The 14,565-nt window shown below is 44.2% G+C and overlaps 1 protein-coding gene across 1 annotated transcript; it reads right to left on the bottom strand.

Moving 5' to 3' along the window:
• Positions 1-229: 229 nt before the first annotated feature.
• Positions 230-14,339, bottom strand: LOC135968338 (pregnancy-specific beta-1-glycoprotein 7-like). The gene is made up of 6 exons (XM_065534454.1): positions 14,144-14,339; positions 12,506-12,865; positions 6,616-6,894; positions 4,844-5,137; positions 4,210-4,464; positions 230-297 (listed from the first exon to the last, which is right to left on the bottom strand). The coding sequence occupies exons 1-6, from the start codon at positions 14,205-14,207 to the stop codon at positions 230-232; spliced, it is 1,320 nt and encodes a 439-aa protein (XP_065390526.1). The 5' UTR covers positions 14,208-14,339.
• Between the last annotated feature and the right edge of the window lie 226 nt (positions 14,340-14,565).

Here is a 14,565-nt window from a genome sequence, read left to right on the forward strand (position 1 = left end):
AATGAAGGAAACAATAAGGATTAGAGTGGATAAAAATAAAATGGAGAATGGAAAAAGACTAGAGTAAATTAATGAAACCAAAAGTTGATTCTTCAAGTTAAAATCAACAAAATTGACGACCATTAAGTAGACTGACTAAGAAAAAAGAGAGATTAAAATTACTAAAATGAGAAATGAAAATGGAGTCTGAATATGACGGGTCATAGTTTAATCCTAGCACTTTGGAAGGTCACAATGGGAGGATTTCTTGAGGCCAGGTGTTTGAACCAGCACAGGTAACCTGGGGAGACCCAGTCTCTACAAAAAAAGAAATAAAAATCAATTAGCTGGGCATATTGGCATGCATCTGTATTCCTAGTATCTTGGGAGGCTGAAGAAGGAGAATTGCTTGAGCCCAGAAGGTTGAGGCTGTGGTAAGCCATAATCACACCACTGTATTTCAGCCTGGGCTGGCCTACAAAGTGAGAGCCTGTCTCTCTCTCTTAAAGGAAGAAAGAAAGAAAGAAAGAAAGAAAGAAAGAAAGAAAGAAAGAAAGAAAGAAAGAAAGAAAGAAAGAAAGAAAGAAAGAAAGAAAGAAAGAAAGAAAGAAAGAAAGAAAGAAAGAAAGAAAGAAAGAAAGAAAGAAAGAAAGAAAGAAAGAAAGAAAGAAAGAAAGAAAGAAAGAAGGAAAGAAAGAAAGAAAAAAGAAATGAAGTGATTACTAACAATTCTAATAAAATGATTATGAAATTACTGGAAATAATTGTATGCCAATAAATTGGATAACCTAGGTGAAATAGACAAATTCCTAGAAAAACACAAAAATATGAATAGAGCTATAATCAGTAATAAGATTGAATCAATGAAAGCATTTGATGAAATTCAATGTTTTTTCACAGTAACAACATTCTAACTAAGAATGGAAGGAGCCCGGGTGCGGTGGCTAACGCCTGTAATCCCAGCACTTTGGGAGGCCGAGGCGGGCGGATCACGAGGTCAGGAGATCGAGACCATCCTGGCTAACACGGTGAAACCCCGTCTCTACTTTAAAAATACAAAAAACTAGCCGGGCGAGGTGGCGGCGCCTGTAGTCCCAGCTACTAGGGAGGCTGAGGCAGGAGAATGGAGTGAACCCGGGAGGCGGAGCTTGCAGTGAGCTGAGATCTGGCCACTGCGCTCCAGCCTGGGCGACAGAGCGAGACTCCGTCTCAAAAAAAAAAAAAAAAAAAGAATGGAAGCTAAACCACCTCAGCATAAAGGCAATATGTGAGAAACCCAATACTAACATCATACTCAATGGAGAAAGACTGAAAGTTTTCCCTGTATGAGCAGGCACAAGACAAGGATGCTGCTTTTGACACTTCTATTCAATGTAGTATTGAAAAATCGAGTCAGAAAAATTAGGCGAGAATTTTAAAAAAGACATTCAAATTGGAAGAAAGAAGTAAAATTATTTCTGTTCGCAGATAACTTGAACTTACATGTAGAAAATCCTAAAGATGGAACAAACTTATTAGAATTAATAAATGAATTCAGTAATGTTGCACAATACAAAATCATCATTCAAACATCAGTCATATTTCAATACACTAACCATGAACAATCTGAAGGGAAATTAAGAAAATATTTTTAATTTGTATTAATATCAAAAAGAATAAAATATTTTAGGAATAAGTTTAACCAAAGAGGAGAAATGATTATATCTGAAATCCATAAAATATTGCTTAATGATGACGTCAATAAATTGAAAAACATTTTGTTTTCATGATTTAGAAGACTCAATATTGTTAGGAGGACAATGCTACCCAAAGTGAGCTCCAGATTCAATACACTTCCTATCAGAATCTCAGTGACAGTTTTGCAGAAAAAGAAAAATCTGTACTAAAATTTATATTGAATCTCATGACTCTAAATAGACAAACAACTTTGAAGAGGAAAAATGAAGCTGGAGGACTCACTCTTCCTGACTTCAGCATTTACTACAAAGCCCCAGTAACCAATACAGTGTGGTACTGGCATAAAGGAGGACATAGAAATTAATGAAATTGAAGAGAGAGCCCAGAAAGAAATACTTGCATATATGACCAAATGATTTTCATCGAGTGTGCCAAGATCGTTCAATGGGGAAAGGAAAGTATTCTCACCAAATGACATTGGGAAAGCTGGATATCCAAGGGCAAGAATGAGTGGAACCTTTACCTAACACCATATACAAAAATTAACCCACAATAGATCAACGATCTAAATGTAAGAGCAAAAACTATACCACTCCTAGAAGAAAAGGTAGAAGAAAATCTTTATGATATTGGATTTCACAATGATTCCTTGGTTGTAACAACAAAAGAATAGGCAACAAATAAAATGGATAAATTGGACTTCATAAAAATCAAAACCTTTTATATATCTAAGAACATTATCAAGAAAGTAAAAAAGGAACCCATGAAATGAGAAAAATATTTGCAAATTATATGTGTGATACCTAATTAATTTCTAGAATACATGAAAAACCAGAAGTCAACAACAGCAAACATCCAAAAACCCAATTAAAAAATGAACAAAGGATTACAACGGAGTTTTCACCAGGGAAGATATACAAATATCCCATAAGTCCACGCAAAGTTCCTCAGCGTCACGAATACTTAGAGATATGCAAATCAAAACCACAATGTGACACCATCTCACACACTTTAGGATGGCTTTGATAAACAATAATAATAACAGCAACATAAAAACAAGTGTTTTCAAATAGATGGAAAAATTGGAGCTCTAGTGCATTGCTGATGGGAATGGGAAATGTTACAGCCACTGTAAAAAGTGGTGTGGCTGTTTCTCATAAAATGTAAACAATAAATTACCATTTGATCCAGCAATTCCACTTCTAGACATACTCCCTATAGAATTAAAAGAAATTTGAACAAATGTTTGCACATTGATGTTCAGAGAAGCATTACTCACAATAGCAAAAAAAAGGAAACAACGGAAAGTCCATTGAAAGATAAGTGGGTAGGCAAATGAGGTATATCTATACATCAAAATGTTATTCAACCTTAACAAGGAATAAAATTCCAATACATCGTGCAAAATGGATGAACCTTGAAGACATTATGCTAACTGAAATAAGCCAGTCACAAAAGGATAATTATTTTATAATTCCATTTATAAAAGATATAATAGCCAGTTACATAGAGACAGAAAGTGGAATGGTGGGTGCTAAGACTTAGGGGGAAAAGGAGTGAGAGTTACTGTTTATTGGGTACAGAGGTTTAATATGGTAAAAGGAAAAAGTTCTGGAAATGGATAGTGTGATGGTTACACAACACTAAATTGCACACTTAGAAATAGTTAATGATAAGTCTTATAATAGATATATATAAGTGTCCTGGTAGTCTTACACTCTATAAATATACACTTTCTGGCATTGCCCCTTTCCTGCCATGCAGACCCCCAGAGGTGAATCTCCCTATTTCTCCAAGTGTGCATCACTCATTGTCCTCTGTGCTGTGTCCCACGTGCTGTGCCCACAGCCTTATATGGCTGGTGACTTCAGAGCCAGGATACAACTCCAGAGTCTGCCCCGAGGCTCCCTCTCTTCTTATTTCCCTGCAGCCTAGGCTTCATTTCAACCGGCAGCTCAATTTAGCCGAATTCAGGACAGTCCATCAGGGGTCTTTCTCCATACATGCTGTTCCCACCCCAGTGGGACCCACCCCAGTGGAGTCAGGAAGGGCCAGTCACTGGAGAAGCCTGGAGCAGAGGATGCAGCAATCTGAGCTGCTCCTCTCTCATCCAAGGGGCTTCTTCCTCTCATTTGGGGGAAAAATGTGAGCTTGTTTCAAAGCCTCAGATGTTCTTTGTAGCACATGGAGTAAGTAAAAGAAAACAAAGATGTGGCAGAACGGGATGTGTTGGAGACAGCGAGAAGCAACTTGATCTTGAGGACTCTCCTTCTTGTCCCTCTATGAAGCCTCTTCCACCACATAGGGCTCAGGACTGACAAAGCCCCCTCCCTACCCTTCTCAGACTGGACACAAGGTCAGCCATGAGAAAACAGAGAAACAAGAAGAAGAAAGTCTGTAGAGACAAATTGAGAGGGTTCAGGAGGAGAATTTAGGATTTGCTTCTGCCCATGGGACACAGGCTGGGAATAAAAATGTTTTCCTGACTCTTCTCTGAAAGCCAGATACACTCCACCTAAAACCCTATTGCCAATGATGCAGGGATCCACTTACCAGAGACTATGACCATCTTGAAAGTGGAACATTCCCTGCCAGTGGCTGAGTTACGAGCAGAGCAACCATAGATCCCGTTATGCTTTGTACTAATTTGGGGGATAAAGAGCTCTTGTCCTGATTGCACAAACTTCCCATTAATCGTCCAAGAATACTCTGCCGGTGGGTTAGAGTTCGCGAAGCAGGACAAGTAGAGGTTATCTCCTGAATGGTAATCCGTGAATGAAGGGAAAATCCTGGGGAAGTCAGGACCATCTGGAGTAAAGAGAATAAAACCACAGGTGCTGTCGTCCAAGGGAAGGGGATGCGCCTGGTCTCTCAAAGAGACACAGTGTCCCTCTGAGCCAAGACACACCCTCAAGGCCCAGCCAAACCCCTTCTGTCTTCACTGAACAGAGGCCTGAGGTATTCACATGTTTCTCCCATCACAGGCTGTAGACCCCAAGTCTCCCATGACAAGAGCAGCCCCTCCCTTTATATTCTTGCTTAAGGCTGTGCCTAGCCAAGTTTTCCCAGGGCAGGGAGTCATGGCCAGCCCTGGTGTCCAGAAATAAAAGTGTCTGTATTTGAACCTGAGAGAGACTGAGATGCCTGGCCTCTGGTGGCTTGGATTTTTGCTGGTGATCTGGTCCACAGAGGAACCAGATAAAAAGGACATCCAGGATGACTGGGTCACTGCAGATGCTACCAACTCGGTCCCGTATTTCACATTCATAGGGTCCTGTGTCATTTCTTGTGACATTGGCTAGAATGAGGATCCTGTTTTTACCGGGTTGCTTTAGCCTGGGACTGACCGGGAGGCTCTGACCATTTACCCACCACACGTAGGTGTAGCCCTGAGTCTTAGGTACACAAGTTAAGGATACATCATTCTTGTTCTCCATGGGGTTGAAATTGTTGCTGGTGATGTAGGGCTTGGGCAACTCCGCTGGGTGGATAACAGAGAGAAGATTGTCCTGTGTGGCACCTTTGATTCCTCCACAGACATCCTTCAATCAGAGTTGGCATCTCCCACCTCTCAGCCCACCCGAGTCCTTGAAAGTCAATAGCTGGTGCGTGTGTCACAAGACAGATGTATGATGATCTAAGGGCTCAAAGACTATGAGGCTGCCTGCTCTGTCTTAGGGAAGCACAGACTTTCTGAAGTGTGAATTTAGCAGCAGTGTTGGGTCATGGACAAACATGTCAGTGGGAGTCACAGGTCCTGGTACACCTCCCAGTCCCTCTCTAATCCACTGACTGGCTGGCTCACCTTGGATTCCTTACCTGGAATGTGCAACTGCTGGGTCCCTTCCAAATTCCATCCTACTTTGCCCCCCTAGATGTGATTTCTCTGCAGCTTCCATTTCCAAGGACATTCTAGAGATGAGTAATAACGGGACTTGCCATTGTCCTGAAACCCTAAGATACTGAACAGCCTGGCCTGGGACTGGATGTTTCAGCAGAAATAAGACAGGGGAGACCAGAGTCAAACCTGGAGGTCGGTTCAGTCCTGAGGCAGTGGAGGTACAAGGTGGGGTAATTTTTTGCAGGTGTTTCATGATGACTTACTTGAGCCAGTGACCTCCAAATATAGAACAGAGTGTAAGGAATGATCTAGAAAGAGTGAAGGGGACAGGCAAAATCTGGTCGTTTTGGAGCAGAAACATATTCCCTGTCCTGGGTTATTTATTTCCTTCTCCCTCTGCAGAGGGCAGGTGGTTCTTCCTTGATAGCCAGATAGACTTCACTGGAAAACATATGGCCAATGCTCCCTGGATCCACTTACCAGGAACTATGATGTTCTTAATGATGAGATTTGTTCCATCAGTAGCTGAGTTATGGATGAAACAGACATAGGCCATTCTATATGTTTTAGTGATTTGGGGGATAAAGAACACTTTTGCTGATTGCTGGAACTTCCCATCAATCAGCCAAGATTGCTCTGCCAGTGGGTGAGAGTCTGTGAGGCAGGAGAGCTTGGGGACTTCCACTGGATGGTAATAGGTGTATGAAGAAGAAATGGTGGGGGTATCTAGGCCATCTTGAGCAGAAAATAAAGTCACAGCTGATGTTGTCAGAGGGAAGGGAAAATCCTGGCCTGTGGAGGAGCCACGGTGACCCTGTGAACTAGGTCACTACACTGAAGTCCCAGCCAAATCCCTGCTGTGTTCACTGATCTGGAGCTTGAGACATTCACCTGTTTCTCCCATATAACCTGTGGACCCTGAATCTCCCATGACAGGAGCAGCCTCTTCTCTCCCATTGTCGATCAAGCCTAAGCCTACTCTTAGTCATAATGGCCAGCTTTGATGTCTAGGTTTAAAGGTCTCTGTTCTTGGACCTGAGAGGGAGTGAGAGGCCTGGCCTCTGGCCATGTGTATTTGGGATGGCAGCCTGCCTCACAGAGGAACAGAAGATACTCACAGAGGAGATTCAGGGTGACTGGGTCACTGCGGCTGGAACTCACTGGGTTCTTCATTTCACATTCATAGGGTCCTGCAGTATCTTTTGTGACACCAAATAGAACGAGGGTCCTGTTGTTTTCGGACAGCTGCCACTTGCGACTGATAGGGAGGCTCTGACCGTTTATCCACCACAGGTAGCTTACATCCTGAGTGTCAGGATCACAGGATAAGGTCACAGTCTCCACGGCCTCTCTGGGGTTTAAGTTGCTGCTGGAGATGTAGGGCTTGGGAGTCTCCACTGTGCAGATAACAGAGAGAAGATTGCCCTGTGTGGCACCTTTGATTCCTCCTAAGACATTTTTCAATCAGAGATGGTCTTCCCCACCTCTCAGCCCACTCAAGTCCTAAAAAGCCCATGGCAGATGTGTGTGTTACAGGACAGCTGCATGGCAATCTGAGGGTTCAGGGATTGTGAGGCTGCCTTCTGTATGTGGAAGAAGCACAGACTTTCTCAAGTGTGAATTGAGCAGCAGCATTGAGTCATGGAAAAACATGGGACCAGCAGTCACAGCCCCAGGTGCCTCTCGAAGTCCCTCCCTCTCCAACTGCCTGCCTGGCCCACCTTGCGGTCCTCACCTGGAGCATGCATTGCTGGAATCTTCTTAGTTTCAGTCTTACTTTGCCCCCAAGGTATGTTTTCTCTGCAACTTCCCTTTCCAAGGGGATCTTAGAGATGAATGATGAAAGTTCCCATTGTCCTTAAACCCTTTGAGTACTGGGAAGCCTGGCCTGGGACTGGGTACTTGAGCAGAAATAACACAGGGGAGACCAGAGTCAAGCCTGGAGGTCAGTTCAGTCACCAGGCAGTGGAGCCACAAGGTGGGGCGGTTTTCCCAGCTGTCTCATAATAAGTTACTTGAGCCAGTGACCACTAAAGATAGAGCAGAGTCCAAGGAATAACCTACAAAGAGTGAAGGGGACAGGCAAGAGCTGAGAGCTTTGGACCAAGACCATGTTCGCTGTTCTGCATCCATGATATTCCCTTTCCCCTGTAGAGGGCAGGTGAGGACCATGTATATCTTTCTAGAAATACATGTAGATGTTTGCAAAAACAGAACTGAATGGTAGAAAGGGCGGACATGAACTGATGACAGAAGTCTGGCCCTCATGGACCATATGTGTTTGCTGGCTATTAGAGCAATATGTGGGAAGAAGTCTTGCAGATACTTTCTCTCATTAGACATTCTACTCTCTAATTCTAGGAGTTAGACTACTCTATGTAGCTTATCTCAGTGGATTCCAGAGTGAATCATAGAGTAGAATAGTAGTTTCCAGGAGCTGTGGTCGGGGGAATAGGGCATTGTTCCATGGCTGTGCTGTTCAGTTATACAGGATGAGGAGGTTCTAGAGATCTCCTGTACAGTTTTATGCCTATAGTTCATACAGATAAAGTGTTCTTTATGCAGAAAGCTTAAAACCAAGGTTTTTGGATTCTAACTTTTTTATTTATTTTGGAATATTTATGGTAGATGTACTGGGTTAGCATCCCAAATGTGAAAAATTTTAAATCCAAAATGCTCCTGTGAGCACTTCTTTTTAGTATCACATCAGTGGTCAGAAGTGTTGGATTCTGGAGCATTTCAGATTTTAGATTTCTGGATTTGGGATGTTCAATTTGTAGTACTGTAATTTTCCCATAAAAAGTTGTCAAGAGTTTAGACCTCATGTTATGTTGTGACTCTAGTAACGAAACAAAAAAAGATTTGGAGGAAACATTAAAATGTTGTCATAAGTGGAAATTTTTACTGATGGTCCAAACATCTGAGATCGATTGCTATTAGTAATATTTATCTTGATACCAAATTAAGGTTTAGGTGTGGGGTGAATTCCAACAGGATCACATTATGCTCAAAGAAAGATGCCAAAAGTGATTTGAAATTAGCAACTCCTTAAGTAGAGAGAGTCCCGTTAAAGGGACAGAACTGGTCAGTGTGTCAATTACATAAAGGGAGGAATGATGCCGAATTAAAAGAAGTGATATGTGTTATGTTAGTAAATATAGTAAGAAATCCCTGTTTCTAATTTCTGTGCAGAGTTAGGAAAAATGGGGAAGAGCCCAAAACAGGTATGTGAAATGCTTTCTTCGTTTTCTCTTAACCTCAGGAAATACAACTAGAGTTTAAGTTTGTGTGAATAAGGAAGAGTCTAAGTGAGATGCCAGTGGCTCATGTGTCCCCCACACGAAGAATCCCAACTTATGAAAATGGCATCATCAGGAGGAAACAATCGTATGTGGCACAGGCTGTAAAACCATCAGATAGCACGCCCTGGCCACCTCCAACAGGTCCCCGAAACCACCAGTATTCCCATTATGTGTAAGTTTCAGCCTTGGAGGTTGTACCACAACTACAAAATTTAAAAATTGCTATTGTCAATACAAAATGTTAAATATGAAGTGGGATATATTGTTCCATTTTTTTCCCCCACTCCTTCTGAACTTTCCTTTTTCAGTTTTGGAAGTTTCTATTGACACATCCTCAAGTTAGGGATTGTTTTCTCAGCTGTGTGCATTCTACCACTAGGCATCAAAAACATTCTTCATTTCTCTAACAGCAAGTTTTTCGTTTTCCTTTTTTTTCTGAGATGGAGTCTCACTCTGTTGTCCAGGCTGCAATGCAGTGGCAAGATCTTGGCTCACTGCAAGCTCCACCTCCCGGGTTCATGCCATTCTCCTGCCTCAGCCTCCTCAGTAGCTAGGACTACAGGTGCCCGCCACCACACCTGGCTAATTTGTTTGTATTTTTAGTAGAGATGGCGTTTCACTGTGTTTGCCAGGATGGTCTCGATCTCCTGACCTCGTGATCCGCTGGCCTTGGCTTCCCAAAGTGCTGGGATTACAGTTGTTAGCCACTGTGCCGGCCATCTCTGAGGGATTTTAACGAGTTGTTGACTTTTGAGTTTTCCGTTGTTTACTTACTGTTAGAACCGAGTGACAAATTTCAAGCCTGTTATATGGCTGACAGGAAACCAGAAGTCTCTAGGAAGTGACTGGAGAATGTGAGCTCCATAGTAGGTTGTGGATGGAGTCGTGAGTGAAATGGGTGAAATCAGCCCATGGGCTTTGGAGACTGCAGGCCTGCCCAGCCTCTGACACCCTGGTCAGTCAGTGCAAAGATTACAACAGTGACAGCAAACTAGCATGGCTGACTCCATCTGGCATCGAGTCTCAGGCTGGCTGTCCTGACTCATTCCTGGACATAGGCCAGGCTAACCATGGGAAGAATTTAATTTATTGTTTAACTTTGAAGCAAGAATGATAATAGTTCCTCCATAACACTAATACCCTTCTTTTGCCCAGGGATTGCCTTTGTAAAACTGGTGAAAGACCATGAGAATAAGATTGTAGGAGGGAACTGAATTCTGCTAAAATGGAGGCACAGTTTCTATAATCCCTTACTGCTCAAATGTCATTTGCCCAGAGTTTACAAAATTTGTATCTATTTGCTCCTATAGATAACAACACTATTGTAGAACCTGAGATTGGTCTTTTGAGATGTTTCTCATTCTTTGCATTCTGGAAACCCGCTGACCTCATCCATACCCATGACTAATGGCTCAGCCAGTCACATGGTCCCCACCTAGAGGTGGATTCAAGCACAAACAGATCATTTCCCTCCGCCCTCATGATTCCATCCCCAAACAGTCAGCAGTACCCATTTTTTAGTCCTGTGCCCCTGAAACTATCCTTGAAAATCTCTAACCCCTGATCCACTAGGGAGTCTGATTTAAGTAATAATAAACCTCCATCCTCCTGTTTGGCACACTTGGAGTCATTAAAATATTTCTTTACTGCAAATCACTATCTGGATAAATTGGTTTTGTTTGTGCAGGAGGCCAGAAGAACTTGTCTGGGAATTATAAGAGTGGATGGAGGAGCTGCCTATCCCTGTCCCATGGTCTTGTCCACAGAACAGCCTCACAAAAGGACAGAGCCCTGAATGGGGATACAGTGGAAGCTTATTCTCTTAGTGACCTGGGGACATTGGCTCAAGATGAAACTTGGCAGGAGTGGCAACTCCAGGTGATTTCTGTGCCTTTCCTGTTTCCTGGGAGGTGGGCCAGGCCACAGTGTTAGCAGGAAGGGAACAGAACAATTAACCTAGTTAGAGGGAGTGTCTGGGGGAAGGCCTAGGGGTGGAGGAAGAAGCTGTGCAGGACAGGGCTTGCCAGGTAGAATGAAGTGGGAGGAAGGTGACGTACACAGAGAAGCAGAGAGAGGCAGAGACAGCATGGCAGTGAACAGTGGGGCCTACAGTGACTTCAGAGACCCCAGGGACCAGGTGTCCCCAGTTCCACAGGCCAGGATCAGGCCTGAAAACCCTCCAGTGACCAAAGGGCTTCAGAGTTACATGAGATGGGTTGGCTTTAGGGGCAAGAGTTAGTGGGGGATGAAACATGGGTGTCAGCCTCTGAATGACAAGGGACAGGTGTGGCTAGACCTCCTAGGATCCTGCATCCAAGATCCAGTCTAAAGAAGTTATGGATCATTCATTTCTTCATTCAATTCCTTCATTTGTTATGTGAGAGCTCCTGAGTGTGTGTCTCTCACTGGGCCTGTGCTGGTGCGGGGTGTGAGTGGGGAATGAAAACAAGGTCCTCTCTTTTATCCTGTCATGGCAGTGACATGGACACTTTCGGAAACAGAGGATTTCAGGTTCAGTGATAGGGGTTAAGATCTGAGGGGGAGGCCTGGACATTTTTTGCACTGACTCTGACAGTTGAGGTAGGTGATTTAGTTCTGGAGTGCAGACTAATCAGCTGACCATTTGCTCTCACTCCTCTGAGGTTTGGATGCCTAAGAAGAGAGGATTTGAGCCAATGAATGACTATGGGGTCCTTGGAACCCAATGATTCGTCACTTCTGGTGGAGGAGAGGATGGGCCTGTGGCTGCAGACAGACCTCATGTGACCCTGATCTGCCTTTTGTGTTTGTGTGACTCTGGTTCAGTGACTGTGCCTTCCTGTGTCTCAGTTTTCTCTCAGTCAAATAAGCTAAATTGCAAATGGACTGTGGCTTTTCATGCTATCTGTGAATAAATTGTAAATTTTTCACAGTCCCCTGACCTAATGCTTGGCACAGTGGAGGTGTTCACACAAACAGCATTTATTATTACTCACTTCCATGAGAGAGCACCTTTAGGTCAGATCCCTGTGGATAAGCTGCTGCCAGGTACATTTTCTCTCTTCTGTTTCTGCTTCTGGGGACATTAGACTCGCAAAGCAGTTGGCTGATGGCTTATAAAGCTTGTGTTTCTGTCCTCTCCACTCTGAGTGTCAGGTGAAGAAAGCTCTGTCCTGCCCAGTTGAGGATCTGAGGGCTGAGCCCTGGCAGTGAGCAGCTCCAGGAGACACAGTCCTCAGACGCCTGGTGAATCCTTGGTCCCAGTAAGCCCTGCCACAACCCAGCCTTGGTACAGCCTCCTCAGCTTTATCTGGAGTAAGGATTTAGGGACGGGTCTGGGGTTGAGGCCTCCAGGGTTGAGCTTTTCTGAGAGTATCTCTGGGGGCCTCTTAGGCAAAGCCCTACTCAGTTCTCCAGGGTCTTTCTCAGGATCTAGTTTATGAAGAGGGCATGAGGTGCTTGGCTGAGATTCATCTCTTGCTGAGCACCCTCCCTTCAGACTGTCCTTCCTGTGCAGCAAGTGTCTGCAGGGTTTGGAGGCAGGAAAGGAATTCTGATCTGTTATAGTTTGTCTGCTCTGTGTGTGTCCTCCACTAAATGCCAAAACACCAACATGCGACATAATGCAGAGAGGGACACAGGCACCGTCTAGGCCTGACCATCCTGTTGGTGTAAAGTAGAAGTGACCCCGCCCCCCAACACCCAGGGATCATGTGGAATCACTCACGGTATAAGGTGAAATGTCCAATTACTCCTTTAGTCTTATCACCTTGTTTTATCATTTGAATGGTGTAGGATCCTGTGTCATTCTGGGTGACATTCTGGATCAGCAGGGATGCATTGGAATATACTGTTTCTCGTCCACTGTATGCAGGCCCAACTATAATTGTTTCAGCATCTATTACATATGATGTAATGTAATGGTGGAAGTCCGTTTTTTGCCCTTTGTACCAGATGTAGGCAATAAGATTCTGGGGCAAATTCTGGACAAGTAGAAGAACATCCTTCCCCTCGGAAACTTTGGTTGGCTGGGCTTCAATCGTGACTTGGGCAGTGGTGGGCGGGTTCCAGAAGATTAAAAGTGATGCTAGGACGTGGAGAGAGCATCAGTCAATATTGCGACGTATATATGGGGGTGAAAAATGGGACTCTGGGTCCTGAGAAGATCTCTTCAATCTTCAGTCTTGAAGACACACACACACATACAAACACACACAGCACCCCAGTATGACAGTAGGACACACACATACACCCCTTTTGTGTGTGTGTGTGTGTGTGTGTGTGTGTGTGAACTACTGTCCTACTGGGTCAAAGTCAGCAGCATGACCCCCATTTCTTCAACCCTTCTTACCTTGTCATATTTCTGTTTGGAATCCTCTTCCCCAGGGATCTTCATGCCTCCCTCCATACCACCCTCAGGTCCTGCTCACATCAGGGCATCCTTAGACTTCTTTCCTGACACCTCCTTCAGAGACCCTGGATCTTCTATTTCTGACCTTTCCCTGCTCTGCTCCCTCCGGAGCTCTTGTCAACACCTGACCTCACATTCTAGATCTCTTTGCATGTCTGTCTTCCTTCCCATGACAGCGTGAGCTCCCTGAGGACAGGGACTTTTAGGATCTTGGTTGCACCCCAGTGCCTGGAACAGGCTGCAGACTCCTGTAGATGAGAAAGTTCCCAGGTCCCTCCATGCCTGGGGTGTTTTTTTTCTTTCACCAATTGTTGAGGTTTTTTGCTGAGGACAGTGTTTCATGCAATGCTTATATTTTCATTTGAAGTGTCATCTGATAATCGTTATTATCATTTTTCAAAATGTGGTGTCCAGTGTTGATTAACCAGGAGAACAGAACACTTGAGATTTTCCTACCTCTTACCAATTCCAGTTCAATGTGATTTTCCTGTTTTGACTCCTGTCCCTCTCTGGTGTATTTTCCCCTATCCAGGCTCCAACAGAGCCTTCTTTTCTGTTTTGTTTCTTCTTTTCCTTTCCTTTCTTTTTTTTTTTTTTTTTTTTTTTTTTGAGACAGTCTCATACTGTCACCTAGTCTGTTGTGAATTGTCATGATTTTGGCTCACTGCAACCTCTGCCTCCCAGGTTCATGTAAATCTCCTGCCTCAGCCTCCCAAGTAGCTAGGATTACAGGAGCACATCACCACACCTGGTTAATTTTTTGTATTTTTAGTAGAGACGGGGCTTCACTGTGTTGACCAGACTGGTCTTGAACTCGTGACTTCATGATCCACCCACCTCAGCCTCCCAAAGTACTTTCTTCTGTTATTTCTTAGAACCCCATCCTCTCCAGGAAAATCCATCCAATCATTCTGCTTCCTCCTCCTGTCCTCTCCGAGGAAGTTCTCTCCTCACCTGTAAGCAGGAGCTCCTTCCAGGTGATATGCAGTGTGCAGCGAGGGGCTGAGAGGGGCCCCATGGCCTGTGCTGCCTGTGTGTTCTCCTGTGTGGAGATGAGCCTGGGATCCAGAATCTTTCCTAGCACAGCTGTCAGCTGTGCTGTCCTTCCTCCTTCTGTGCTGGGCCTCTTTCCGGGGCAGGAGCACTTCTCTGGCTCATGGGTCTAGTCTGAGCCCAGGACACCTCTCTGTCCCCTCCCCTCTCAGTCCTGCCTCCTTGTCCCTCCTTCTCTTTTTCCTTTTGTGTGTGTGTCAGGTCCCTGGGAATTGTGGAGGCCTCTGCCTTTTTCAGCAGTGATTCTGTCACCAAACCTCAACACACACTGTGTGCAGAAACACACACACACACACACAAGAGACACACACAGTCACACACAT

The sequence above is a fragment of the Macaca fascicularis genome, chromosome 19 (assembly GCF_037993035.2).
Source record: "Macaca fascicularis isolate 582-1 chromosome 19, T2T-MFA8v1.1".
Lineage (NCBI taxonomy): Eukaryota > Metazoa > Chordata > Mammalia > Primates > Cercopithecidae > Macaca > Macaca fascicularis.